Source organism: Catharus ustulatus, chromosome 20 (genome assembly GCF_009819885.2).
Source record: "Catharus ustulatus isolate bCatUst1 chromosome 20, bCatUst1.pri.v2, whole genome shotgun sequence".
NCBI lineage: Eukaryota > Metazoa > Chordata > Aves > Passeriformes > Turdidae > Catharus > Catharus ustulatus.
The window spans coordinates 11,882,468-11,910,390 of NC_046240.1; the positions used below are offsets into that span (position 1 = coordinate 11,882,468).

The 27,923-nt window shown below is 48.0% G+C and overlaps 2 protein-coding genes across 3 annotated transcripts in view; one reads left to right on the top strand and one right to left on the bottom strand.

Annotated features, from left to right (window-relative positions):
* Positions 1-1,583: 1,583 nt before the first annotated feature.
* Positions 1,584-8,226, bottom strand: NOTUM (notum, palmitoleoyl-protein carboxylesterase). Its single transcript, XM_033076498.1, has 11 exons — positions 7,907-8,226; positions 7,584-7,636; positions 7,338-7,433; positions 6,734-6,794; positions 5,826-5,884; positions 4,742-4,844; positions 3,870-4,061; positions 3,438-3,538; positions 3,192-3,339; positions 2,892-2,939; positions 1,584-2,781 (listed from the first exon to the last, which is right to left on the bottom strand). Exons 1-11 carry the CDS (start codon positions 8,224-8,226, stop codon positions 2,475-2,477), a joined length of 1,488 nt encoding a protein of 495 aa, XP_032932389.1. The 3' UTR covers positions 1,584-2,474.
* Positions 7,611-27,923, top strand: part of ASPSCR1 (ASPSCR1 tether for SLC2A4, UBX domain containing) — a 38,444-nt gene continuing 18,131 nt past the window's right edge. Inside the window, exons 1-7 of one of the 2 annotated variants that reach the window (XM_042779852.1) lie at positions 7,611-7,629; positions 14,338-14,393; positions 15,049-15,160; positions 18,600-18,700; positions 22,542-22,599; positions 23,394-23,467; positions 24,389-24,800. In XM_042779852.1, coding sequence (XP_042635786.1) covers positions 15,122-15,160; positions 18,600-18,700; positions 22,542-22,599; positions 23,394-23,467; positions 24,389-24,800 — 684 coding nt within the window. In that variant the 5' untranslated portion in view covers positions 7,611-7,629; positions 14,338-14,393; positions 15,049-15,121. Of the gene's footprint in view, positions 7,630-14,155; positions 14,255-14,337; positions 14,394-15,048; positions 15,161-18,599; positions 18,701-22,541; positions 22,600-23,393; positions 23,468-24,388; positions 24,801-27,923 lie in introns of those variants that run through there. The other variant, XM_033076497.2, reaches the window with a different exon arrangement.

A 27,923-nucleotide genomic window follows, 5' to 3' on the forward strand; every position in this document is an offset into this window, starting at 1 on the left:
CTACCTTCAGTTGTGCCACCAGCTTGTTACCTCATCGTCTCTTTCATTCATCTCAAGTCCTCTCCATTTTCCTTTGAAAGGCCTCTGGTGCTAAAAGTACAAAAGCCTGCATTCATCTGGGGTGGAAGTTGCACAATTAACATCACAACAACCAGGAAATGCAGCAGGAGAGCCAAGGAGCTCCAGGTGAACAGGTTCCCATCCCGAAATCTTGCCCTACCTGACTCTCTCCTAGTCCTTCACCTCCAGCACTGTTCTGGGCTCCGTTGGCACTTTCTGCACTGTGGCATTTGTGGCATCGCTTCCCGCACAGGGACGCTCCATCCATGGCCCCTGGGCTCAGGGCAGAGCTGCTCCTGCTGCTCACTCCTGTTTCCCGTGGGAAGGTGTCCCTCTGAGAGCCCTCAGCACAGACTCAGCGCTGGCAGAGGGTCCCCAAAATCACACTGGTGGGGCAGGACACCAGGCAGACCATGGCCACTTCTCCCTCAGAATAAAGAGCCTTAGCTAATCAAAAGATCACAGAATGCAAACACATGGCACTGAACTCTTCCAGTCTTGCCCTTTTGTCACTGCCTTCTGCACAGCAGAGAACAGATGAAATCTGTAATCAGGACAATTCTACTTTTACACCCAAGTCATTAAAACATAAAGGATATCAGTAATCTCCAAACTGACCATAGGGAAACTCCACTGATGTTTTCCTGTTTTTCAGTTTCACTGGGAGCACCAACCATTTTCTCTTTAGTTTATCTTCAATCCGTGTTAGTCCCAGGCACAGCAGGACAGCTGACTGTGGTGGTCTGTGTGTGGTCCTGCCAGACTTTTCCTCAAGTCCAAGAAAAGGAACCGAAGGGCTGCAGTTTGGTTCATTTTTTGGGTTTACTTACCCAAAACAAGGGATCTAATAAGCAGCACCACTGTCCTAACCTGGCAAAGTCTGTCTTGCAAGTACAGGGAATTTTTCACAGATCAGGCCCAAATTCTCTGTGGCTAACACGCTGTGTAACCACGCACACGAGTGCAGGCGCTCAGCTCTGCTCCTGGTGCACCAGGGGCTGCAGCAGGGGTTGCAGCTCTGCTCCTCCTGCAGCAGGGACTGCAGTAGAGGTTGCAGCAGGGGTTGCAGCCCTGCAGGTCTCCCCATGCCCTGCCCGAGCCCCAGGGTGAAGCTGCTCCCGCCGCCCACGGGCTCCCACCCAAGGAACCTCTCCAGCCCCAGCCGCGCTTTCTGCATCCCTCCCTTGCTCTCCTCCCGCCACCATCAAAGGGGGTTCTCTGTGCTGTGGTGGGTGTGTTCCCAGCGATTAGAAGAGAAATATGTTGGTGCTTGTCTTGTGTTCTCTGCCTTTTCTGCTCCAAGTGCTTCTGATGCTCTGATCAAACATTTCACTCCCTGAAGAGAGGCCTTTGCAGCAAAGCCAGATCTCCCTCCACCTTAAAATGCCTTGCACTACCTGGGGAATCCCAGGCAAGCCAAAAATGCTGTGAAAGTCTGCAAACATCAGATGCTGGGTGAAATTCTCTGTACTTAAACCTTAGGTTTACAACCTCTTCATCACAGAAACAATGACAAGGCACACTGCAAGGGGAACACAGAAATCTAATTAATATACAAAACATCAACACCACCCTTAGCCCTCTCCCAGGCACAAGTGACCATCAGGATAACCCATCCAAATGAGCAGCATATACAACTTTACAAAGACATAGGTATGGTTCTCCGGTCAGCCCTTATAAATAGCGTTTTACATATTAAAATAAATATGTCCACGTTGCCAAAGTAGCAAGAGGTTTCTTCGTTATTTAAAAAAAAATATGTTACAATATCCATTATATTTCTTGCTTAGTTTAAAAAAGTAATTAAAAAGTCATTTTATAAAACAGTATGAATAAATTGAGTACAAGAGTGTCCATCCCTAGCACGTGTCCTGGGTCTGTGTACTGTGACTCAGCATGAGATGCTAACCTCCAGGAAGCAATGTAATCATTCCTTCACTTCTAGTTGGACAGAAGAAATCCAGTGCTTGCTTTTTTCACCACTTGTAACAAGTCTATGATGTGGAATTCATGGCAAGGGAAGATGTCCCAGATCTGGGTGAGGTTCTCATCGCTGCTATTTATGGCTTTGCTACTCCCTGTATCTGATTGCCTTGTGTAACACAGGAAGAGGATGTGACCAGCTGAAACTTAGCCCTGGAGTTTGGAGGGAGAGAACAAGTTCCAGACAAACAGTGTAAGCAAGAAATTGCTGCTTGCCTTCTTTTTTTTTTTTCTTCTATTTTTTTTTTTTCTTGACACACCATAAGCGTGCAAGAGTGTGGGAGCATGTGAGTGCACAGGTGTGAGCGTGCCATGGGTATGAGCATGCATCTGCCTGCAGGAACATCAAGGAAGAAGATTAGAAAGTTTGGGAGAAGGGCTGAGAGTCTCTCTCCTCCTGATCTAATCTCTGCCCCTGTGACGAGCCCTCCCTAGTTACCACTGCTGAGCATCCCCAGGAGTTTGCTGGGCTCCAGGCCCTGCTGCTGTGCCATCTTCTGAACATCAAAGCCCATGTGCATGAGGAACTGGATCACATTCATCTCCTGCCCTGTGAACTGGTCCCTGATCGTGGGGCACGAGGGGTTGCAGTGAGGCCAGGGACAGCTGTCAATCAGGTGAATTGGGCAGCCCTTCAGAGGAGCCTTCCCATTTTTGTTGCTCTCGTGAAGGCTCCGATCCCAGCAGTGCAGGGCACGGGGTAATGACGTCCCCTTCACCTGGATGTCAGTCCAGTGACTGAAAAGACAAATTGTACAGCTCACATCAGAGGGGTCAGGCTCCCAGGACAGGTTCATTCCCAAGCCACATCCCCATTCACCTCTCACAGGATCTGCACAAGCACTTACTTGCGTGTGATGATCTCGTGGGACAAACAGGCAGGAGCAAAGCTTGCACTTAAAGTAAAAAAGAAACAGGGATTATGTCTTGAAGGACAAAGCAAGTCCCCCTGAACTGAACCTTCCAGACTAGGGAGAGGGTGCAATTTTCCACAAAAATGAAAAAGGCAAGATTGTTGATGCAGATGAACTAATAGTTACCAAAGTCACAACACTCCTTTTCCAGCAGAGATCTGAGAACACAAGGACACTGGACAAGAATGCCCCTTAGAAACAGAAGCGACAGGTTTTTCTCAATGAAACACTTACGTCACATCCTTCAAGGTGTTTCTCAGCTCTCTACCCAGATTCTGGATGTAGAGCCACTGCCCCTCCTGAACAGGCTGGCCAGTTAGGTGTACATTGTCTACAGTAAGCTGGGCCTCATCGAAGAGCCACTGAACAACAAAGACTGGGCCTAGAAAGACAAAAAATTCAGAGAAGGGATTGATCCAAATTAGTTACAGAGACAGAGGAAACCCTAAATCCATTTGATCTCTCTCCTTTGGCACTTACATCGAAGAGTGGGGTAAATCTTATATCCAAAAAAGCAATTCCATTCCTCTCCCTCTTTAAACTGCAGCTTACAGCGTTCGGGAACAATGCCATTCCAGTATCTAGAAGACAAAGCAATAACAGAATGGGAGGCACAGGGCAATCCTAACAATGTGTCCTCTGCATATCCTAATCACTGTTCTGATTAGAATTTCAACTGATAGAACAGCTTTCTCAGCAGCACTGTCCCATCAACGCATGTTAGAGCATCTACAACTGTGCACAGTCTTTCATACATTTAGACTTTATTGTCTTTTCCAATTAAATCATTAGAAAAACACAGATGTAAACAATAAATACTCCGTAAGTATCAAAATGAAGGAACACAGAGAAGGAGGACATCTATTCCACACTTTAACCTCTCACAGTGTACTTGAGAGCATCTGACTGTACCTGATTCCTCTCCTGATGGCCTCTGTTGGAGCACAGGTTATGGTGTCAATACAGTCTGTCCTGCGATACTGTTTGTTATCCAGGAACCATCCAGAGTCTGCCAAGCCTCGAACCTGAATCCCTTGATATCCCATCTCCTCCAGCTGCTCTGCCACTCGATCCACGTTCAGGAGCACTCCTGTCCCTCCAGCGCTGCAACAGCAACATCACACTGCAGCCATGGGGCACACTCAGGTGCACAGACACACCTTATCAGCACCTTATCTACCACAGCACAGCTACCCAACCATTCACCAGGAGCCTGGCAGACACCACATTAATTCCTTGCTTTGCAACTCAGAAATAAAGCCAGTGCTGAGTAATAATCTGGTAGCTCAGAAACAAAGTCCTGCTGTTATTGTCTCTCCTGGGAGATTCATGTTCTTCATGTGTATTCTCCATGTAATTTCCAAGGGGGTTGGCTGGTCAAAAACTAAAATAATCTGAAGTGAGACAAATTCACACTTAGCAACTTCTCTGTTACACTCCTGTGTAATACACTGAGCTTACCAGAGCTCTGTGCAACACAGGATGATTCAGAGCACCTGTATGAGGCAAATTTGGTTTTTATTTCGGTGTTCTGAATCAATTTACAGGAGATGTGTCTTATGATACAGGCCAACAGGAACCGAAGGGACTGGAAGCTGATGAATTAATATTGTATCATCCCGTTGTGCCACTTACAGAGAAAACTGACTGGAGATACAGGGTTTGCTGTGTGTTACTGTATTCCTGGAAGAAATGTTTCAGGAGCTGCTGAGGTCTCCTCCCTCAACAGCTTTCTACTGTGGAAATCTCATGTTTTCACAAAACAGAATCTCGTGGGTACCCACCTGCTCCCTGCTAGCAGCAACACTTTCGCAGTGCTCAGACCTTTTCCCACCAGCTCCTTTATAACCTCCTGTATAATCAGTGCTCCCATGAAGGCATATTCATCTGGAAGACAGCTCAGTGTCAACAAAATTGTTTCCTGTCCTGGCTCAGACTTTTATTTCCTCTATGAAAATGCTTAAGAACTTTCCAAAGAGATTATGAACCTAAACTCAGGCTCATTTTATCCACCTACATGAAATACACCTAACAAGAGATTGAAAATGTGCTGCCCTGAAAGAGAACCGAGTGAACTAAATAATCACACAAGCACCTTCCTATGAGAGTGCTTAGAAATGAGTAAACTTGGAAAAGGAATACAAAAGGAAAGTGCTGGAGGAAGAAACACACACCTTGCTACCACCCGGATCTCAGTTTCAACTTACTGCTTCCCCTTTTTCCCAATTAACCAAGCCAATTCAGAGAAGCAATGCCTCACAAGATGTTACACGTACAAAGACACGGCTTCCCTGGCACCACCAGCATCCGTGGCTGTGATGTGTAACTGCTCCATAGGAGCAGGGATGCAGTGAACAGGTCCCTCACTGTGACACCACCAGAATGACAGAGGATGGCAGTGCAGCACGTATTGAGAGGTCTCAAAGAAACCTGCAGGCAGCTTTAGCTTGACACACAATGGCTCCTGCCTACGGCCAAACACCCTCCTGATAAAAGTCTGACACTGAATTCACAATCCTGCCTCTCAGGTCAGCCATGCTGAAGTCACATGCAGCAGTCCATGGTCCCTCAGCAATTAATTTGCTATGTGCTGCAACCTGGAGATTCATCTAAAAGGAATCTTGGTCCTCTAATCCTTGCCTACTTCATCAGTGTAACATCTCTTCAAGCAGTGGCTCTGAACTATGTCAAAACAGCCTGAGCTAAAGAGATCAGGATGTTTTATCTGGAAATAGCTTGATATTCTTTCCTGCCCTTCAGCAAGAAAAAGCCTGTTTCTCATCCACGTGGTTTCACAGAAGTCTGGCCACAGCCTTTAATGTGTGATATCTGGGGCAGCAACGGCCCATCAGCAACACCCAGACTCACTTTTCTCAGACTTGGAAGAGGCACCGCTCCAAACATCACTTGAGCAATAGGGGATGAATCTGTAAGAGAGAGCTGTGTGAGTCCTGCTGTGCCTCTGACACACAACAGGGTGAGGATGTGGTCACCTAACTGGAAGAAAATTAAATCTTGGGAAGGGGAAAAGGGAACAGTTTCTGTCCAGTTTGGCAACTTACCTTCCTGCACACCAAGTGACAACTGTAATTGTCTTGAATTTTCTCCTGAACACTAATAGTTTTACTGAGTTAAATCAATAAATAACATTCTTTTATCAATCTAATTGAATCACTAAGCTCAAGGGACAGAACGATGGAGCATGACTTTGCTCTCAGCTATTCTGCCAACACAGTGGATGACCTGTCACAGGGCAACTCTCTGTGCTTCAGTTTTTCACATGAAAAGTGAGAAGACTCTAGTCAGTGCAGTGTAAATGCTGATTGCAATCACTGGAGGTTTTTGCAGGAATTAACTCCCCATGTCTCTGTTTTGCAGAAGACAAATTTACATCCCTTCTGTATAGACGCATATGTAAACTGATCTCTCTCATTTCTCTTCTTTGAACTAAGAGAGCTGCTCCACATTCTTCTCAAATTGTCAGATGTGTAACACACTATCAGCCCACCACTCGTGATGGATTCACCACTGCAGCTGTTTGAGCTATCCTCAGTTTTTCTTCATTAGATTAACTCACAGCTCCAAGGACATTGAACTTGAGTTTCTCGACCTTGTCAGCCCTACGTGCTAGAGAGTAGAACTGCAGCAAATGAGGAAAAACACAATTTCCTTTTCCAAGTATTAGTCTTAACCTGTCTCTGCAGCATTCTTGCTAGCCTAAAGGCAGGAGATGCTTTTTAAGTATAAAGCTATTTCCCTCCGTTGTCCCTCCTTACACCATGTTTGCATTCCACCAGTGGGGATTTTCTTCTGGCTGAGAGGACAGGATCCCAGTTCCTGCAGATGGGCACAAAGAAACAAGAAACATACAGATGACAGTCTGTGATTTCAGAGGAATCCTAGGAGCCTTATGCAAGACCTCTGACCACACAGAAAACAAACATCCATGATGAAAAACATTGGCAAGGGAAGTGGAAGGAACATGTCTAAATTTGCTCTTAGGCAGATTTGACATTCAGAATTTCATTCATGCTACAGATTAAGCCTGTCTAGAAGCTTCCTGTAGTACAGAAAAGACCTGTGATGCCTGTTTAAGTACCTCCCCAAAAGACAAATGCTAGCAGGTAAATTCCAATATACTCAGCTAGACGATCTGTGTGAGTGACGGAGGTTTGGGTACCCAGGAAGCTGCAGCATGAGAAGACAGTGAAGCCAGAAGCACTCTTTACCGGCAATACCTGTGCACCCAAACGCCTGCCCGTCCCCGCGGGACCGTCACGGGGCAGCAATCAGCACCTTCCAGGGTGGTGACGGCGGGCGCTACCTCCGCCCGGTCCCCGTCCCTCGGGGCTGCCCCACGGGGTGGAGGGGGCGACTCACCCACGCGGGTCGCGGGCCACTCCCGGGAGCTCATCAGCCGCCGCATGGTGTCGTAGCGGGTGTCGCAGTTCTCCCTGTTGAAGCAGTACCACCCTCCTGGCGAGGGGACAGGGGTCAGCCGCCCCGAAGGACCGGGGGCTGGCGGGCGAGGGACGGCGGCCCTCAGGAGCCGGGGCACCGAGGGCAGCCTCGGGTCGCCGCCCCGCTCGTGGCCGCCGTTGCGGAATCGGGGGCGCCGGCGCTCACCTTCCAGGAACAGCAGCCACCGCCGACTGCCTTTGGACTCCTTCAGGTAGTAGCTGCGGGCACAGACAAGGGGCAGCGCCTAAGCGCTCGGGTGCCAGCCGGGCCGGGGCCCCGCCGAGGCGGCGGCTCCGCTCCCGCCCGCCGGGGAAGCGCCGGGGCCGCCGCCCGGGAGGCGCTCGCTGCACCTGTCGCCGCCGGTGCCGCGCGCCGCCGCGCGGTGGCGCCGCAGCCCTCGGGGCCGGGCCGGGGCCGCGGGGAGCGGCGGCGGCCGCGCGGGGCAGCCCCGGGGCGCCCGGAGGGGCCGGCGCGGCGCGGGGACTCACCCGGCCGGGCTGCCGTCGTTGCAGGTGACCGAGGCGTTGTGCAGGAGGTGCAGGCGCAGGTCGTGCGGCAGCGCCTGGGCCGAGCAGGGGTACAGCGACTGCGCCAGGCTCTTGACCTGCGCCATGAAGCTGTCCATGTTGCCCTCCACGGCGGTGAAGTCCAGCGGGAAACTCTCGGCTGCTGCTGCCGCCGCCGCCGCCGCCTCGCCGCGCTCGCGGACCGCCGGGCCTCGCCGCCGCCAGCCCTTCCTGCCCTCGCCGCCGGGTCCGGCGTGCAGCAGCCCCAGCAGCAGCAGGAGGTGCACCGCCGCGGTGCCCATCGCCGCCCGCCGCCACCCGCCGCTCGCCGCGGCGGCAGCCAGTCCCCGGCGGCGGCCAGCGCCGCCCGCGCTCCGCCGCGCCCCGCCGCGCCACCCGCGGGGACGGGGGTCGGCGGCGGGCGAAGAGGGTAGCGCCGGCGGCTCGGGCTCGTCGGCGTGGCTGCCGGCACAGGAGCCCGCCGCCCGCTCCCAGGCGGTGAGCATGACAGAGGGGCACGGAGTGCGCGGGGAGCGCGCCGGGGGCGCCGCCAGCCCGGGCGCCGCGTGGGGCAGCAGCCGGCCAGCCCCCGCCCTGCCCTGCCCTCCGCCCCCTCGGAGCGAGGCGGAGGGAGCGGGGGGTCTGCGCCGCGCCGCACCGCACCGGCACGGTGGGCCGCTCCGTCGGGGAGCGCCCGGCGCTCGACGGCGACGCCATCTCCGCCCCTGCCGGCGCCGGGGCCACGGCGGTGGCGGCGGCGCCCGACAGCCTCGCCCGCAGGGCGGCGGGGGCCCGGGGCGGCCTCTCTCCGGGGCCGGGGGGGCGGTCGGGCCGCCCGAACGCGAGACCCCGCACGTGGCAGCCCCCGTGGCGGCGCCCCAGGCCCGCGCCGCGCCCCCCGACCCGCCCCTCTCCCCCCACAGCCCCGACGGCAGCTCCTCCCCGGCTCCGCGGCGGCGGCACTGCCCGCCCCGCCCCGGGACGTGCCACCGCCGCTTCACCGGCGGAGCTCAGCCCCGCGCCCCCCGATCGCTCTGGTGCCGGATCCCGCACGCCGTCCCGTGCCCGGCCCGCGGTGCCGCGCTCCGGCCTGGCCCTGGCTCCCAGAGAGCAGCGGGAAGCGCTCGTTTGGTCCCAGACATCGGCGTCCGGTCTGCTTAGCTTCCGCGGGTGACTGGAGGATGCTGCACCGGGAGCAGGAGGGCACGTGGAGGCCCCGGGCGTGCCGGAGTCGCTGCGGGCCGGAGGCGGGGGGGTCCTGCCCCTGCAGCCCCCGGCCACAGCCGCGGGTTGCGCGGGTTCGGGGTCTCCGCGCCGTGGAGGCTGCGCCCTGCTGCTCTCCGCAGCTCGCCAGGTTCACTGCCGGCCGCTCTCCCCCGAGGCCCGGACGCCTCCAGGATTTGCAAGAAAAATCCTAGAGAAAAAGCCGTCTTGTCCCCAGAGTGCCGGTCGTCTGAGAGAGAGGGAGTTCCCTGGGAATGGCCTTATCGCAGAGCACCTCGGAGGTAAAAACCGAGGAGAAACAGAGAAAATTGTACCCTTTGAATAATTCGTTTATATACGAAATAGGACAACTCAGAAAAGAGCCTCCCAGAAAAGAGCAGAAAGATTGTCGTTACTGGGAAACATAATCTATCTGGGATCAGAAAAGGTGAAAATAGTATAATCTTAAAATAGCACGTGGAAGGTTTTTTTGTCAGGCTGGAATTACGGCTGTGCAACTGCTGCAACTACATTTTTTATCTTACTGTGTTTGGACTTTCTGAATGTCGGCTGAGCTCTGTGTTTCCTACACACGTAGCATGTGGTTTTGGTTTGCTTGCCATGTTGGTTTTTTTATCTTTCAGTTACTCTTATGTACTCTCAGCTCTTGCTCTGTTCTCACTCAGATTTTTACCCCCAAATGTTTTATTTGACTGCTAATACTGGCGACAGTATCTTCAAAGCCAAGAAAAGCTATTGAATTGACTGTGCACCTCCTCAAGTGCACTACGTTCACTCTCTGACAAGTTTTTGGTCCCAGCACATTTCTGCATCATTGTATATTTGTCTGCACCGCCCTGAACCTCCCTTCTTCGCTGTCAGTGCCAGGTCCAAGCAGTGGATCGCTGGGACTAGTTACTGCTGGTTAAAGAACTTGTCAGTCAGCCTGAGCAGAGCTTCTTGTGGAAACTGGTCAGTTAGTGCGAAGCCTGAAGCAGTAAGTCCCCAGAGTGCCCCAGGATCCCTGGAGAATGTGGCATAAACAACTTCAGGACCTCATAGTCCGCTAGGTACTGCAAGAACCCAGAAGGGGTAAGATCGCTGAACTCCATCCTTCGCAGTAAGGCTGCCGTGGCTCCCGGTGCCAGGCTTGCATTCCTCCTGGCGTCCCTGCTCTTTCTCTCCACGGAGGGCTGAGTTCCTGCACTCTGCAATGCCTTGCTTGGTAACCAGCTGGCACATTATGATGCACCAGAGAGGCATCTTATGGCAGAGAGGAATGCATGTTAAAGTTGCAGATCTTTGTCCTAAGAGGTGAAGCAAAGAAATTCAAATTTTCCCTGGCTTGGCTTTACTGAGCCCTCTTCAGCTTTCTGACCTCTGGTTTGGGTCACTCAGGGGAGGGTTTGTTCAGGGCACTTCTGCTATCCTTCCGAAGCTCAGTAAAATGTTGTATTACTTTTCAAGGCTGAGCAAGGGGCTATGAGGAAGAATGTAAGGCTGCAGATCTGGTATAACAGCCTTTCTGATTTCTAAACATTTAAATCTGGTACTGTTCAACTCCTTGACATACTGAATTTGAGTGAACATCAAAGTGACACAGATTTTAGATAATTTTGTAATACTTCAGCACAAGAAGTTCACTGAATTTTAATCTTTTGATAAGTGCCTCCCTACACTGAATAGATTGGCCTCAGTACAAAAAGAAGCTCAGAGAAAGCTGAAAGGATTGAAGTCCTGCTCCAGGCACTGGAGAGTTAGCATTTTTTATTGGTAGGAGTGAGGCATACAGGAGGCAAGCAGGAGACTTTTAATGATTGGGAATAATGTTATGTGAGATACTGTTTTAATTTAATACCCTTGAAAGTGAAATGACCTGCATAATGTGTTCCACTGTGTCTCAAGATACGTCCCTGTATGTTCAGTGTATTGGCCTATGCTGTACAAAAGCTTATGAGACAGTTCTGAATTCCCTCATACCCTGCCAGGACTGAGGCAGCCCCAGCACTTGCCCCTTAGGTGTTTCTCAAGGAAACCCAAGAACCAAGAGAGTCACACCTGGGTCCTGTGTAAGGGCTCGTACCACAGGTATGGTTCCCCTTCATAGCCTCCTCTCGTTCCTGATTTGAGCCAATCTGCAGCCCTGGCTCAGACCAAGATCCCTGGGGCTTGTCCTGTGTGTAAATTACTCCGTACAGCACTACTCACCAATCATGCTTTTGCACGGTCGTGCTGCTCTCCTGACCTCCTCTGACCCTGAGGCCAGGGGTTGTGAGGAACTCCAGGAGCGCAGCAGAGCTTTCTTAAAGCCTGGGTACAGATGTGACATGCTGGGTGGTGCTCTGGTAGGAACCACCTCTTGGACATCCTCAGGACACTCTGTGGTCAGTGATATTGGTACAGGCAGCAGAAAACACTCCAGAATTATTGTTGCTGTGATAAGCAGCTTGTTCTGCATCATGTTTTGGAGCTCGCTACTACATATTTCTACATGTTCACAGCTAATTTCCTATTCGCTTTGAAAGAAGAAATAAAAAATAAAAGCAGGTAAGGTTTTGCTGTTTTGTGAAGAAGCAAATATATGTTACTCCCTGCATGCCTGTGCCAATGCAGAGGCAGACAGTGCCAGGGCTGTGTATTGAGTGAAAAGCACTAGCTGCCTGAAAAGTGGGATTAGGGAAGGTCATTCTGCAGTGTGTTCATTGTAATTACCCAAGAAATGCAGTTTAAGACAAATTTTTGGAGGATGTTTGGCTGGGGCTCACCTGGTAGATTTGCAGGCGTTCTCCAGCCCAACAGTGGCAGAAATCAGATACAAGACTGTTTTCAGCCATTCCCAAATGAGTTCCTCTCTCTTTGTGGCACTTAAATGGACTCCAGGTTGTAGTCACCTCCCCCATTTCTCTCCTGATGCTTCTAATTTCAGATAAATATTTGAGATTAGAAGTGGCTCTGGGTATGAAATGTGACCCCTCACCCTCCATGCAACTTTGTGATTACGACTTACTATTAATAACCAGAATCACCTCTAATCCCACAATTTGGAAATGTTCAGCTCAAATTACATTGGTTCTTTGTAAGAGGAGCAACATTTCTTTAAGGGATGTGTCACTTCCAGATGCAAAAAAAGAAACAGTTGCCTGCTTCAGACATCAAATAGGAGCTACACCCTTCCAGAAGTGAGACCACTGTTTTGGGCTATGAAACCCAAAATGCGTCTTTCAGATTGGAATGGCTACTCTGCCTGAGGAAGGGGATAGTCACTGCAGTTAACAAAATCGTCTTAATTGCTTCTTCTCCTCCAGCAAAAACACTAATTAGTGGAAGAATGGGATATCTTCATTATGCGTGAGATAGTTGCAGAGCTTTCCCCTATTTTAAAGACGAAGAAGTGCTTGAATATCAGATATTTGTTGCACCCTTTTTTAGACAAGTGTGTCAGCTTTCAGAAATTCTTGTCCTTAGGTTCCCACATCTCTTCATGTGTATTTACAGGAAAAGGCAGTTGAAAAGGTAGAAAACTACATATCCTGAACACTGTAGGTCTATAAACACGATGGCAGTGATACTGACCAGTGAAATGAACAAAATGTAAAGACGTTTTTAAGCATTGTTTGAAACACTTTACACCTGGACATCCTTTATTACTATTTCTACATCTCACTGAACAGTTATGGTATTAGGTGGATTTAGGGATCCACTTGCATAAGCTAGGGTAAGTCTCTCCCTCATTAAAATTCCCATTTTTCTCCCTTCTCTGACACTGCTGATATGGTAAACACAAGCATTATCTTTTATAAAAGTGTCTTTCCTTGAAAAGATATTTTTCTTTATAAGCCAAGTAAACCAGACATTTTTGTGGGTGCTGGGGGTAGAGGTGGAGACTTAAGCTTAACATATAGGATAAATATAGAAGAAGTAGAGAAAAGAGAAAGTATTTGGCCTGTGGTTACATCTCAGGCTAAATAAATTCCAGTGGTTACTCAAACTAAAAGTTTTGGGTTGTTTTTTTTGTTGTTGTTGTTTGGGTTTTTTCTTTTTTTTTGTGACTTGGTTTGGTTTGGTTTTATGATAGCAAACTAAACAGACTGTCATCGAATCTGAGAGCGCCTTTGATGCAGAGGCCATGCTGAGACTGAAGGGGAAACCCATAAATGAAATAAAGTCTCTGGGAAATTGTGTGTTGTGAAATGTACGATAATTTCAGTTCCTTGGCTGCAGCTATCTCCCCTGACCATCTGAGCTGTGCTTTGTCTGACCAGCGGCGTCCCGACTGTGGCACTGCCCGGGCACTCCGGTGGCACTGGGTGGCGGCAGGATGCTCCCCATGCCCCTGTGACATGCGGCGTTCGCCAGGGCTGGTATTTGGCCCAGGAGAACCTTCCCTGCACACGCAGGAATTTTCGGTATCACTGCTGGGAGAGAGACACAAATCCCTCAGCCCAAGGGATTTCTGGCCCGGGCCGGCTCTCGGTTCGGGGTGGCCGCCTGCGCTGCCGGTTGGGATCCCGGTACAAGGAGAAAATATTTTATTTCCCTGGAGGAGGTACCCGATCCCGACACTGGAAACCCAAGAGACAGCACAAGCGCCGTGAGCCAGAGCGGGCCGTGGGCTGGCTCCGCTCCCGTTCCCCACGGAGCTGCGAGACGGCAGCGACTCCCGAGCCGCCCCCACCGGGCCCAGCGGGCAGGGCCGGGGCAGCCCCCGCCCCATGCCGGGGGAGCAGCCCGAGCCGCCCACCGCCTGCCCGGAGCAAGGCCCGCCAGCCCCCCTCGCGCCCAGGGAACCGCACTCGGCGTCCGCCGCGGGCGAACCGCTCCGCCCCGGCCTCAGAGCCGCCCGCCTGTCCCGCCGCGGGCCGGCTCCGCCAGGCCGGGACTGCTCCCGACAGCTCGCTCCGCAGCCTCCCGCCCGGGCAGTGCCCCCGCCCGAGCCCCCTCCGGTGCGGCCCGGGCGGGGCGGGCCCGCGGCAGGACGGGCCCGGCCGGCTCCGCCCCGGCCGCGCGGGGCTGGCACGGCGGCGGAAGATGGCGGCGGCGGGCGGGGGCGGCGCCGCGGTGTCGGTGCTGGCGCCCAGCGGGCGGCGGGTCACGGTGCGGGTGGGCCCCGGCACGGTCCTGCTCCAGGTGGGTCCGCGGCGGGGAGGGGGCTGAGGGGAGAACGGCGGCAAGGCCGTGGGCCGGCCGTGACGCCTCTCTTCTTTCCGCAGGTCCTCGAGGAGGTCTGCAGGAAGCAGGGGGGCAGCCCTGGCGAGTACGGCCTCAAGTGAGTGTCGCCGTGGGGCCGGGCCCGGGTCCGGCTGCCCGCGGCCGTGGGAGAGGCTCCGCCCGTTCTCCGCGCCGGGCCCGGCGCTGCCGGGTGCGCCCCGTCCGCGGGTGCCCGGGCCTGGCGGGGTCCGCGGCGGAGCGCGAGGGGCCGGGCACACCCTGAGCTCTGTTCGGGTCGCTTCGTCCCCATGTCCCTGTGCCACGTTCCTTCCGCTGGTGGGACAGACGGCGAGGCCCCATGTCGCTGCCACGGGACACCCACGCGTGCACCTCGTCCAGAACACAGACCAGCTGCGCCCGTCTCCCTTCTCACCTGGGGTTTTGACCCTCTGCTATCATGGTGTCTTAATTGAGAGCTCATTTGTCTGAGTAGCACTAAAAAAAACGAAAATGAAAGAGAATGGTATTTAACCAGGCTTGGTTATGTAGTTGGTGGGTGTTTATCCCCTTAAAACCTTTAAAGGAGAAACACAGATTTAGGTATCCGCAAATTGCAGCTGTTTGGTGTGCAGAAGAGCTTTTGTCGAAGATGCTGTTATAATTACCAATTGTTCGTTATTGAATCACGTTCTATGGGTTTTAGTCAGCCTCCTGGGAATTCTCTTGCACGGTACCGGGACATTGTATTTCTAATAGGCTCTGTTCTCCTTCAGGTTTCAGAGGAATGTTTTGGACCTGTCTTTGCAGTGGAGATTTGCTAGGCTGCCCAACAATGCCAAACTGGAGATGGTGCCGGTCTCCAACAGAGCTGGAGCCGGAACCACGGTACGTTAATTTACGCAGTGTGAGCTGATTTGTTCAGTTACCAGCTGATACGATCCCATCAGATCTCATGATGGAAAGCACAGGCCGGCATGGCCAATGCCTGTGTGAGAGACCAGCTAAAGACTGGTTGCAGTGCAGCCGAAAATGGTAATTAAGTAGCTGACAGTCTTTACTTAGAGTCTGCAATGAGCATGGGGTATCAGCCGTGCTGGAGGAGAGTGGGATGGTTTGGGGAGCTCAAAAACATGGATAGCTAAGAAGTTAAACATCAGTGATGACTAATTCAGTTCCCTTTCCTGATTTCTGTTTCAGTTGCTGTTGTCCAGCTCTGTATTTTGACTAAATCTCAGATTCTTACAGGATCCTCTTTTGCTGCTTTCCCAGTGCTGGTGTTCATGGCTAACACAGCTTCAGAGTATTTCGTGACATGTTCTGTGTTCATCAGTGGCCAAATGTCCCTATTTAGTATTATTTGCAAAGGGCTTACAGATGCTGTTTTCTCTAGAAATTGTGGCCACTTTTAGGAGAGTAAAAATCTTCTATACATAACTCTGTGGCCATAGGCCTAACTTTTCAAGCTTTTCACAGACAGAAACTGATAGGTTGAGAAGGGAACTTGGTGCGAGAAGGCTTTGGAGTCTCTGCTTCAGTTCACTCTGTAACATCGTTTTTGGGGGTCCCTGATGGTCATATTTTTCTCCTTAAAACCTCCATGTTCTTTGTTTGTCACTAATGCCTTTTTTCTGATTTGGGAGTAGAAAGACATTTGTGCTTCAAATGATATCTTTACTTAAAAAAATACCGCAAACCAGTAGTAGCTGCTTAAAATTTTCAGTGAAATGTTGCGGTGGAATGGAGTTTGTCTTCCAGAGAAAAGTGTTTCTCTTGAAATGGTGCAGTGATGACTATCTGATGTTTGCATCCAGTTTGAGAAGTACTGAAGGAAAACAGTGATTTTGTTTTTTTCCCTTGAGGTTATATTTTGAGAAAGAGCAAGAAGGAGTGTTCACTGTTAGGAGAGGAGTTATAGTGTGGAATTGTTCCTTTAGATCACCAAAGAGAAAAGCAAATAGAAGTGTAAGTTGTTAGTGTTTAGTTGCAGTTTACCAGAACAATCCACAGAAGTGAGGCTTCCCTGAGAGTGCTGGTTGCTGTGCCATGAAGTGAGAAGATGCAGCAAATGCTCATGTGAAGAGTGGAGCCTAAACAGAGTCCCTGCCTCACAAACTTGAGCAGATTTTACTTGAGAGAATTTCACAGTGTAAGAAAAGACTTTGTACAGAGCAACTGACTAAAGACAATTCCCTGCCACAGGGAGTATGTGTTAAAAGATTGGGAATTTTTTGACAGCCAGGTGACTGTGACTGGGATGCAGTGGCAGTTCAGATGCACACTCAGTCATGCCAGCTGGCTGCAGTAATGTTGGGATGAATTTGATCCTGTGTCTTTGGTTATTGTATGTTCTATTAAGATCATGCATGTGGAAGTAGGTGTGCTTTCCTGTAGTGACAGCAGTTACCCTAGAGACAGAGTACAGGTTTTGATAAATCGTGAGTTTGTTCAGCAAATCTGATGTTTTAGAAATAGAAAGCTTTTGGATTTGCCTTTGCATGTGGAAAACATTGTTTCCTGTAAGACAGTTCTTTAGTGAAAAATGGAACAAATTTCCATTGTGATGGCAGGTGAGGCAGCAGCTCTGGTGTTTTCTGCTCTTGTTTAAATGTTTGTAAACTTAGATGATAATTGTCACTGTCTCTTATTATTTTATATAGCACCTGGGGTTTTCAAAGAGACCTTTCTAATGGACTGAATAGGACTTCATGACATGTTCAGCTTTGAACTGTTGCCCAAAAACTGATGCAACTGGTGGTCTGAATTTCTGGGCTGGATTCTTACAGAATGGTGATGTCAGCTGTCATCACTGCTGTAGCTGAGAATAATCTAAGGCTTGTCTCCCATGTAGGAGAAACCAGGAGGTTGTGTTAGTGGTGGGATGAAACGACGTTGCACTGTCAGCTCATTATTAATGTTGCCACTGTTTCCTTTATGTAGAAAAATTCCTGCAGATCAGCATTTGCAGTCCTATGAGGACTGGTGGGAGCCAAGTCGTGACAAACTTATTCCTCCATGGAAATCACAGTGGATTTCTGGAATGTGTGATGTCTCTTTCCCATCTCTCTGTAGCCCCTGCCCTCATGCTTGCACACACACCTTGCACTCAGAGGCTGTCCCGAGAGTGTTGGTAGGGGTGCATGAAAACACAGAATGAAAGAAAGTGGCTTTGGCTATCTTGGGCTAATGTCCTTCTCAGGCTTTGGAATAAGACCACTTTTTGTGGACTTCTGAAAACTAAAGGTGACTGGAGAAACCAGGTTCTATCGAGAGGCTACAGGACTTTGTATGCTTTTTCTTTAGACAGGTGAGCTAATTGGGAAAACTGAAGAGTTAGACATTATGAAAAAGGCTGAATATTCTCGAAAAGGTAAAGATTACATGTGAAGTGCTCTGCCATTCTCTATCTCTTGGTTAGCTGCTAAACTTTTCACTTGGGACAATCAGAACTTCAAACTTCTTCAGGACTGACCCCAGCATGTGTTCATTTTAGAAATGCCTTGGATTTTTTTGTTCTTGTTGTTGGCAAGAGGTAGGGAAGCAATTTTCTAAAGTCTTTGTGGTGCCTGATAATGTATGTGGATGTTTGCATGCCATGTTGGAAAAGACCTGTTAAAATGGGCAGCTAGCTAGCCTTTGCCTTTTTCTGCAGGTGTTCAAGAGCTCGATAATTTAACAACTGGAGTTATTGTTGAGATTTTTTGTTACTTCACTCTTAAATTGTATGTAAAAATGTGGTTAGGAAGCATTAGCGAGTTGCAAGTTACAAACATCATTTCTTTGGACTGGTGACAGTTGTTTAGGTAAGTTTAGTTAGTTGTTTAGTTGTTGGTAAGGCAGGGATAGATGGAGGCTGTGTTCATTGTTGCTGTGTGTGGGTATACACGTGAGCTGTTTTGTCCCAGGGAAGCTGTTCTACAAAACGATGTTGAAGTGGACAGAGCTCTGTGTTGGTGTTTTAGATGATGCAGCTGCATCAGTCGTGTCTGGGTTATTGTAATTTGTTTTATGTAGCTGTGAAGACACTTACTGTAAAATTTCATCTGGTATAAAACCGTTGCTAACGATGGCAATTACCTGGGATGTTTGAACTGTTTTTTTTCTGAGTATGTTCCAGTTCAAGCTGTGGCAAGGGAGAGGGGCCCATGGAAGGCAATATTGCAGGGTGGCCTCCCCCATGCTCAGGGGCCATCCATCCCAACAGACAGCAATTCAGGCCAGAGTACCTGCACGGATGAACAAGAAGCACTGAGATGTTTTGAAAAGTTGTGAGGAAAAATAAGTTTTAATTCAATTTTCAGATGAATTCATTGTGTTGTTCTTACAGGTTCGGATAGCATTACAACTGGATGATGGCTCCCGTTTCCAAGACACCTTCCTCTGCCAACAGACCTTGTGGGAACTTCTCAACCATTTTGCAAAGATCAGGTGAGCCATGCAATGAGAAAATACTTGCATGCCACTAATTGCTTGTTACAACTTGTTATTATTTGAACCAGCTAAATGCTCAGATTTGTAGAATTTGCATTTACTTGATTGTGATTCCTCCTTTAGAACAGAGGTGTTTGCATTTTCCGTGCTTTCAGATTTGACAATCCGTAGTTTTTTTATTTTTTTAATCCAGAAGTACCATTCCTGATTCAGGGCATAAACTGGTAACAAACTGCTAAAGCTGTGAAGACACTGGGATATGTTGCACTACCTCCTTTAACACAAACCTGTTTGAATGCAAGTTACTGCTAGAGATGTGTGTGTCAAGCCTGGATGATCTTGATCCCCAGTATTTCTGTGCTGCAGTTCCCTGTAAGCAGGGGGTTCTTCCTTATGGGTTGCTGTTGCTTTTGAGGCTTGCTGTTGTGCAAGTTCTTCAAGGAAATCTGGAAACTCTCAGCAGGTTAATCTTCAAAAGACTGATGAGATCCTGTTTAAATGGAAGAATTTCTGGTTCTACATTTATTGAATATGTACTTAGGTTAGAAATCTTACTATTATAGTCCAGTCTACATTGAATGCTATGTCTTGTCTTTAGTTTTGATTTTAAAAGGCTGCATTGTTTTGAAATGTCAAGCTAATGAACTTTTCTTGAAGAAAGGCACTTCTTTTCTGTTCTTCATGGTTTGGAAGAGGAAGTCTTTAAGCTGTGACAGCCATTCTGTTTTTAATCATGGACCAGGTCTACAATGTGACATTTATTTATAAGTAAAGGAACAGTATTCATGTAAATGCTAGAGATAAAATAATTATTTTTCTTGTAATTGAAGAAAGAGGTAGGACAAAAACCACAGGTTTAATCTTTTCCCTTAGTACACCCTCTGTGCCCTCTGTCGGGGAGGAGTGCCTGTTGCAGTTTGGGGACTGCTAGATTGGTGGGAGGTGGTAATTATTGACAATGACAAATGACCTTTGTGTGGCGTTCTCACATATTAGTTAATTGTTTCTTTGGTTTAAAATTTGAGCTTTTCACATAATTTTGCTCTTTTGAAGTGATTTTATTGGTTACAGGTCATTGTCATACTACTGGTTAATATACCTGTTGCTCTTCTTAACCTTCTAAGTGCTGCAGAGTGCTAAGGATTGATAATTCCAGCTCAGAGCACAGCTGCTCTTTTCTACCCTCTGGAAACTGAGTTCAGATGTTTGGATGGACTTTGCAGTCATGATCAAGTTCAGTGCAGGAAAGGTGCTGTGTGTGATTTAGTCACAGAACAAGCTGGATCTACAGCCATCTGTACGGATTTAATGGGCTGAGTTGCTGTTCAGTGTGTTTTGATTCAGTTGACTAACTAGTCAGCTAATTGTTGTTGTTTGCTGAATCCTTCCTTGGACTTTTCAACTGGAGATGTTTTCCTGGAATGCTCAGCTGCTCTAAGTGCGTGAGGGGAAGTATTCTAAATCCACTGGAATTTCCCCTGGGTTTCCAGCATCCATCTTTGCTAATTGGGTCTGAAGAAGGTCTGGAAGCTATTGTGGGGCTGCTCCTCCTCTCAGCATGCAGCAGTCCTTGCACAAGATGTTTACAGGCCCTGTCAGATCACTACATGAAGGAATCTAATCTGCTTGCCGTTTCCCTTCTGAAGAGCAGCACATCAAAGAGAGGACAGTATGTTTGATGTGTGTGCTTGCCTCAGTGGGTGCATGTCATGGATTAGCAGCAGCTGGAGGAGGAGCCTGCTGCTTCCAAGAGTTAGACAAAAATAAGTCTCTGGGGATCTTTGCGTGGAGTCTGTGCTGCAGAGGCTGGTTGAGGGCACAGTGTTGTTTGGCCTACAGCAAGAAGCCTACGTTTCTATCTCCTAGTCTGTCTGCCTTGCAGCTTCAGCAGTTTTATGCTGAGGCTAGAATCCGGTGGCTAAAGAGACAGCTAAGTGGAAGTGTTCACATAACCCTGTAAGTCAGGGTTTGCAAAGCTCCTTAGGTGTTCAATACCAAACACTGGTGTAGTCAGGCTAAAATGACAAACTGACCTCAGGAACTGGCTCCAGAGGCCTCAGGAGCTGAGCAAGGATGTGTCGTGTTCCTGGGCTTCCAGGTGGATTTCCTTATCTGCTTTGCAGAGAGGTGTTTTCTCTTCAAGTCACGAGTGGTGGGTGATGGTGTCCTGGTGGGGTGAGTGGAAAGCCATTCCCCCACCTACCTCCCCCAGACTGGACTGCAGAGAGCAGTGAGATCAAGGGAGTTTACCACGAGGAGGAGTTACAGCTGTTCTATGTTTCGTGATAAGCCAGCTGTTGCAGTGCAGATGGTACATACAGCTCTTTACCAAGGGATATCCTGGTGCAACTGCAAGCACAGGGAGTTTGGGACAGAATGTGCTAAGAGGAGCTGCTGGGTTCTGTGAAGAAGGATAAATCTTGTCAGTTCTCATTGTGTAGGTGGGGAATATCCTGGGCAATGTTCTCACCTTTTGTAGTTTCCCAGGCTGAGTTAGGCTGAAATGTCTAAATCTGAAACTTCTGAAGAAATGCTTTTGAGAATTCAACCAGGTATATCTTTCCAAACCAACCCTGTCTTAGGGTGGACAGTGTTTTCCTGGGCACCTCTTAGATTGGAATGCTTGGGATAAGAAGCAAAGTATTCTCTTCAGTTTCATGTTTTACCACATTCTCGTCTTATTTCAGTTTGAGTTTCACTTTGCTGAAAGGTGACAGAGCTTCTTCTGGTGTTTAATGTTCTCAGTGATTCCAGTGCTTCACATCATGTACTGGTTAATTCTGTAAGCTTTTTACTTGTCTGTAGACATCTGAGGTTTTCTTGCTGGAAGTGTCAATCCTTTTTTATTTCCCCTTTTGAAATTATATTGTCTTGGCTGGATGAAAACTGGGACTTGCTGGGATAGGCTGTGATTGTCCTTTCCCTGTCCATCTTTTGTATTTGATCAAGTGAACATATAATATAGCTTCTCTTTTACTGGAATTCCTCAGAATTATCTAGAGGATAATATGAGATATTATTGGTATGTTATTGATATGAGATATTAGTGATATAAAAATGAGATAGAGGATACCTCAGGTTTATCTAGACAAAAATGGAAAGAGTAGCATGTTAGTGGTTTTTCCCCATCTAGATGCAAAGGGTCCTTCACTTCTGTCTTCTTCTGCAGATGGGCTGTCAGAGTTTGTATCATTGCCCATTGTGTCCTACAACACTGAAATGCTTAAATACAGGTTGATTTTCACTTTGTCTACAGTGGCAGCCTTTCATTTGACTTTACTTTTTTCCACGGTCTCCAGAATCTGAAAGTTTATGTGCTTTGTTTTTGTTTGTTTACTTTCTCTTTTCTTTTTAAAAAATGATGCTAAAGACAGACTAAAGCTTCTTGTCCTTAGTTGATCTGCTTTGGAGCGGTATTTAATCTTGTTTGTTGCTGTGCATATGTGAAAAGAAATGGACCTCTCCCTAGTGAAAGTTCAGTCTAAACCGTAATGAAGTTTTAAACTTGGATTAAAAAGAGCAAATTTAACTGAGTAATGTTTCAGATTGGGTACTGAGGCACACGAACAGTGATGAGCTTAAACTTATCTAGTAAGATCAGCTATTTTTTACTTTAATTATTTCTTTGTTTTGAAACTTTTAAGAAAAAGTGAATACATTGAAGCAAGTTGTTTACCTAATGTCTAATAGTGGTCCTGTGAACCATACAGTGGTTGTTGCTGGAGAAACATGGAGGACAGTGCTGCCAGCTGATTTCACTTTGTGCTGTTACTCTGCGCTGGTTTTGGAGGGGGTAGGCTGTTCTGCAGATGCTGCAGTGTTTTGCTCTTTCTTGCAGGGAGCTGATGGAACAGCATGGTGAATTGTCTCCAGTCTGTATTTACATGCGAGATGAGGTAAGGCAGCAAAGGCCTCTCAACTGTCTCATGTCCCTAAAACATAAGAAAACTTAGCTCTGCTTTCCAGCCTGGAAAGTGTTTCTTTTGAACTTTCTTGAGAGGGGAAGTAGAAAAATGTTGGTCTTTTCAAAGCATGACGTGTCTGTATGGAAAAAAGCTCTCTTGGAACGTAGCCTTGCGCCGTTGGGACCTCTGAGCCCATAAAATGAGCTCAATGACCTATTTGTGTTTTTCTTTCCAACTTCTTTTAAAACTTGAGTCAAAACAGTGTTTTCATTTTAATAAATATTTGCTTTTCTCTGTTTTGATCTTTTGCTATTAATGTTTTGTTAAATATTTTGTATGTGGATATTATGGAATTCGCTTTCCCTAGCTGTCCCCTTTACTTCCCACTGACCTCTGTGGACAGATTGTCTCTTTATTCTGGAGGAGGTCATTGCAGAGGGATAAGAGGTGTATGTAAGGAAATCTGTCTTGCAACTCTGAGATGTTGCCTGTCGTTTAACTTCTGACATAAAAGTAGCTTTGTATCCCACTTGGATGTGTTTATGGGATGAAAATATATGTAGGTCATCTTCCATCGAGATGATTCAATAAGCTGTGAATTTTGTAAAGCAGTACAGGTTGATACGGATGGATTCAGGACTGATTTTCAACTGCAGGAGTGTGTTTTCACCTGTTTCTTGTGCTGTGTGGTGTTTCTTTGGATACAGGCTTCTTTCTATAAAGACCTTTACGTGCTTTTCTGGGGAATCAGAGGCCATAATTACTTTTCTCTGATTTTGCTGCAGATATCAGGAAAAGATGCCCTGGAGAAGACAACACTGAAATCACTTGGCCTGATTGGAGGCAATGCCATTGTCAGGTTAGGAGAAGTGAAGTTGGCCTCTTTATTTTCCATTTCCACTCTGATGGTGAATTTATTTTGTTTCAGGTACCAAAAGAACAACAAAGAAAAAGTCAAAAAAAGTCACAAAAAAAGACACCAAGTTAAAACATTGCGGCACTCAGAAATTGTTGCATTTGCCTGTTTATCTCAGACTGCTGCCCAGATGTGCTTTGCACAGCAGCAGATGCTGGCACTGATCAGTCATGTGCAGATTAAAAGAGCTTGTTTGTTTGTTTCTTTTTTGTTTCTTTCTTTTTTTTTTTCCTTTCTCCTTTGAGTGGAACAGACAATTCAAAGTTAAAAGTCTCTCTGAAAGGGCAATCAGCTACCACTTCATTCTTCACTGCTCTGGATCTCAGGCACTCAACTCCCAGCCTCTGCAGGCCCTGCTGGCTGTTGGGGTGTGAGTTTGGGACAGGGGCAACCATTCTGTGATCTCCTGGCCAGCTGTTTGCAGTATATACAGAAGGCAGGAGTGATTGCAAGCTGTGCTTTACAACTAAGTGCTATTTTGCTCTGGAAGGCAGTTTCTTCCAGAGGAGTGGGTCCCTGTTCTGTTGTTGCACAGCCCTGTGACCCTCTGCCTCAAACTTCACAACAACTGGAGCTTGTTCTCTGTAAGCATCTGGAAGAAGAAAGTTGTTAAATCAGGGTGTATTTGAGACAGGTGTTGTCTTTGTGTTGTGTACACATTAAGAGTAGGGAGGGCAATACTCTTAAGGTTAATGTTAATTATTAGGAGGAGCTTTAAACCAGATTCACCATGAGATTAGAGCTCCCAGAGGTGATGGGGAGGAAATGTGTCCCTGGGGAGAGCCTGCTGCTGTGGAAAGCACCATGACCACTATTTCACTTAAATTTCCCTTTATTTTTATTCCTTTTGATGTCTTCTTGAAGAGTTGTCATGAAGAAATGCAGTTCATCTGGTGGGGAGGAAGTTGTGGGTGCCATGGTGCCTTGTAATGAGCCAACAGTGAAGCAAGGCTCTGTGGAGGAAGCAGTGGATGTGCCTCTACCTCAAGCAAACACATTTCCAAAGGACTTGGAGCACAGGGATGTGGCTGTGTCTTTAAGCAGCTGCACACACAAGCAAGACTCAGTTAAAGATTCTGATGCTAGCTTGGAGGAGCTGTGGAATTCCCCAGAGCCTGAGCCTACCCCGTTTGTCCCTTTTTCTGGAGGTGGAGAGCATCTGGGGGACTCTCCTGTACCATCTTCAAAGCTGCCAAAAACTTTTTCCAGCCCTGGAGGCCCTTCTAAGCCAAAGAAGTCTAAGAGCAGCCAAGAACTGCAAAAGAAGCAAGAACAGGTAAGGGAAAATGTGCTTGCAGTTTGGGCAACAAGGTGTTGTTTTTTGGGGTTTTTTTTATCCTGCCTTGGCTGAGACTGCACTCCTATGAGGAAAAAGATGTTTCCATATTTAGGACTTTTCCCCTATGTCACAGGATTAGGTGCCTTGGTGACATACTGCCTGAGTTCAGAAAGGAAGCAGGTAGGAAGGATTTCAGTTCAAGAATTTGCTGTCCAGAGGCAGGCAAAACTTTGAATTTCTAGGTATCCTTGATGAGTAGTTTGGATAAAGGCAACACAGCTGTATTGTCACAGTCCAGAAGGTCCTATACCTCGGTGCCTCAGATTTCATGAACAAATGGCTATTTGTTACCTGAGCCCTGTGACTTAATTTTCTTAGTATTGCAGATGAAGCAGAAACCTTCCTTCCTTTTCCTTTTGTGTTTCTGCTTGCTTATAGAAGTGGTTTTTGTCTTAATCCAAAACCTTTTGCTTCTGAAATATCTTGCTTCTATTTCTCAGAAAGACAGATTGCACATCTCACCATTGTTTGTGTCTCTGAAATAAAACTGATTGTTAAAATCTGAAGTGCTTCAGCCGGTGTTGAGACACCAGAACTGATGGCTGAAAAGTGCTGTGATGGCATCCCAGAGTGACCTGGGAATGACATGGAAGTGTGTTTTCTGTAGGACAGCTGTATAGAATCCCTTCAGGAAGGTTGGGTAGCGTAACATGAAGTACAGGAGTCATTCAGTTAATAATTACTCCTTCTTGTTATGCACTGAAAGTTTCCCATTCTGGATTCTCAGTGAGCAACTCTTTTCTTGCCCCTTTGGCTCATCACTGGGGCAGGCTTTAATGTTCAGAGATCCCCTTTATTGTTTCCTGCTAGAGTTGGAGGTTTGAATCTCCTCTGGTCTGATCCAGCCAGGGTTGAACAATAGAAAGCTATAAGTGGAAAGAAAGGATGTCTGGGGAGCTTCAAAGGGAGCTTAGTCCAGGAGGAATTTAGCAAGACTGTGGATGCTTTCACACTGATGTAGAGACTCTACCTTAGTTGACTTCTTTGTGGTTGCAGCCTATTTTTGATGGGTTCTGAATTGTTTAGGAGCAGAAGCCAGACCCTGGAAGGACTCTGGAGCAGCTGCACAAGTGGCAGAAAAACGCCATACCAACCTGCAGTGGTGAATATTTCAGTATATTACAAACATGTTTGGGTCTGTCTAATCACTGTTATTTAACCTTTTGGATCAGACCCTTAACATGGAGAATTAAACAGTAGTCTGGATGATTTGTCCAGTCTCAGATGTTGCTTGCTTCATTTGCACTCTTGTCTGTGAGGGAGCTGGAAAGGAGGAGTTGTATCTGGGAAGGGAGAAGTGCAAGAGTTTGTGGTGGTATCCTTCACCAGTCTTGTTGCCCACACTTCTCTGTGCAGTGGTGGGAGAGGCAGAGCTCCACCATGTCACTGCCTTCACATTCTGCTGTGGAGCTGTGCTTCTGGGCCGGCTGAGTGGTGGTGCCTGAAGGACTCACATGAACCGAAGCCTTTCTCAGAATCGCAGTCCAGTTCAAACCACTTCTGGAGCCAGCCGCCCTTCCACTCTGAGAGCAGCTTTGGAAGCAGCTGCAGATTCTGTTGGGCGAGTTGTGTCCTTGTGTTAAACAGCATGTGATTTTGACGGCTGCTTTCAAGCCCTTTGATCTCTGGTACTTTTGCTGCTGATTGATTACATTTTGTTCCCTCCTCCACTCCTGCCATCTTCCACTCTCCTCCCAGCGGCAGCAGCCAAGTAGGGCTAGCCACATGGCATCTGCTTTTTGTCCTTTTTCAGTCCTGGGGAAAAAACCCAAAACAAAACAAATTATTTTTAAACATCAAAGGTCCATTTTTGTAAAAGAATCTTCCCATTAATGCTTTGCCTGTGTGTGGTTTTTGAAGCTGAAGAGAGGCTGGATAAAATCTGTGCCGGCATCCCTTCGTTTCTTGGGCTAAAGATGGTTTACAGACAGCTGCAAGCTTTGATGTCAGAATGTTAATTATTAGAAGGTAACTTTAAACCAGATTTGCCATGAGATTAGAGCTCCCAGAGGTGGTGGGGAGGAAATGTGTCCCTGGGGAGAGCTTGCTGCTGTGGAAAGCACCATGACCACTATTTCACTTAAATCATAAGACTTTTCCTCAGCTTCCCAGGATGGTGACCACAGAGTGAACTGCATTCTTCCTGACACCTGGCTTTGTCACATAGTCTGCACTTGTGTAGATGCTGCTGTGAACATACAACTTCAGCCTCTTGGTGAAAAGTGCCTGACATTTCAGCATTGGTAGAAGAACAGACTTTGAAGAAGGAAGGAAACCTTAGCGTAGCATCTTTGGCTCCTGGAAGAAGTAGGACAGCAAAATGCACAGCTTGCTTTCCTTTTTTAGTTCACATAATGGAAAGCAGAATATTGGTGTGTTGGCCGTGTGTTGTTACAGGAGGTGGTTACCTTCTGTCACAGTTGCAGAAAACATTGCGTGTGCGGTGGGCTGGGAGGTGGGTTAGTGTTCATGGAGTCTCTTTTGTATCATTGTGGGAGGTTAATTTTTAGATTCTGTCTGTGCGTTAGGATTGTTGGAGCCCACAGCAAGGAAGAGGCGTGAACGCTTAGGACTGGAATATATGTCTGCCTTGTGCCATTTTGTGATTCCCAATGCCTTGGCAGATGCTATTAGTTGTCACCATAATTTGGATGGGAGCTGGCCCTTCCCTGTGGAATCCCACTGCTGTTGGGATTAATTGAAGTCCTTGTTTGAGGACAGAGAGCCAATACTAAATGGTAACTTCAGGATTTGCTAATGCAGAGTTTGGAGTTCTCTCCATCGTGTCCTAGCACCCTTCACAACATGCCATAGGATATGCCTCCTCAGTCTTTTGGGTTTGGGCTTTTTCAGAAGACATCTGTTTTCACTACATGTTTAGAGTGAAATGAAACTCCAGCCTGTTTGAGGAGATTCAAAGACACCAGGTTCTTGGGGAGGCCTGATTGATTATCCTCTGGCCTCTGGCATGGATGTGCCCTCACTGGAGCATCCGTGGGCGGTGTTTGGGCTCACGGTGCAACCTGCTTCCCAGCAGATGGTCCTGGGCCCATGGGGTCC

Bases quoted from the DNA above. Each gene is read 5' to 3' on its own strand.
- NOTUM (XM_033076498.1), bottom strand. From the start codon at position 8,226: ATGGGCACCGCGGCGGTGCACCTCCTGCTGCTGCTGGGGCTGCTGCAC. The intron at 7,637-7,906 runs GTGAGTCCCCGC...CTGTGCCCGCAG, and splicing joins AACGACGGCAGCCCGGCCGG to CTACTACCTGAAGGAGTCCA. The intron at 5,885-6,733 runs GTAAGGAGGGAC...TCTCTCTTACAG, and splicing joins TGGTGGAATGCAAACATGGT to ATTCATCCCCTATTGCTCAA.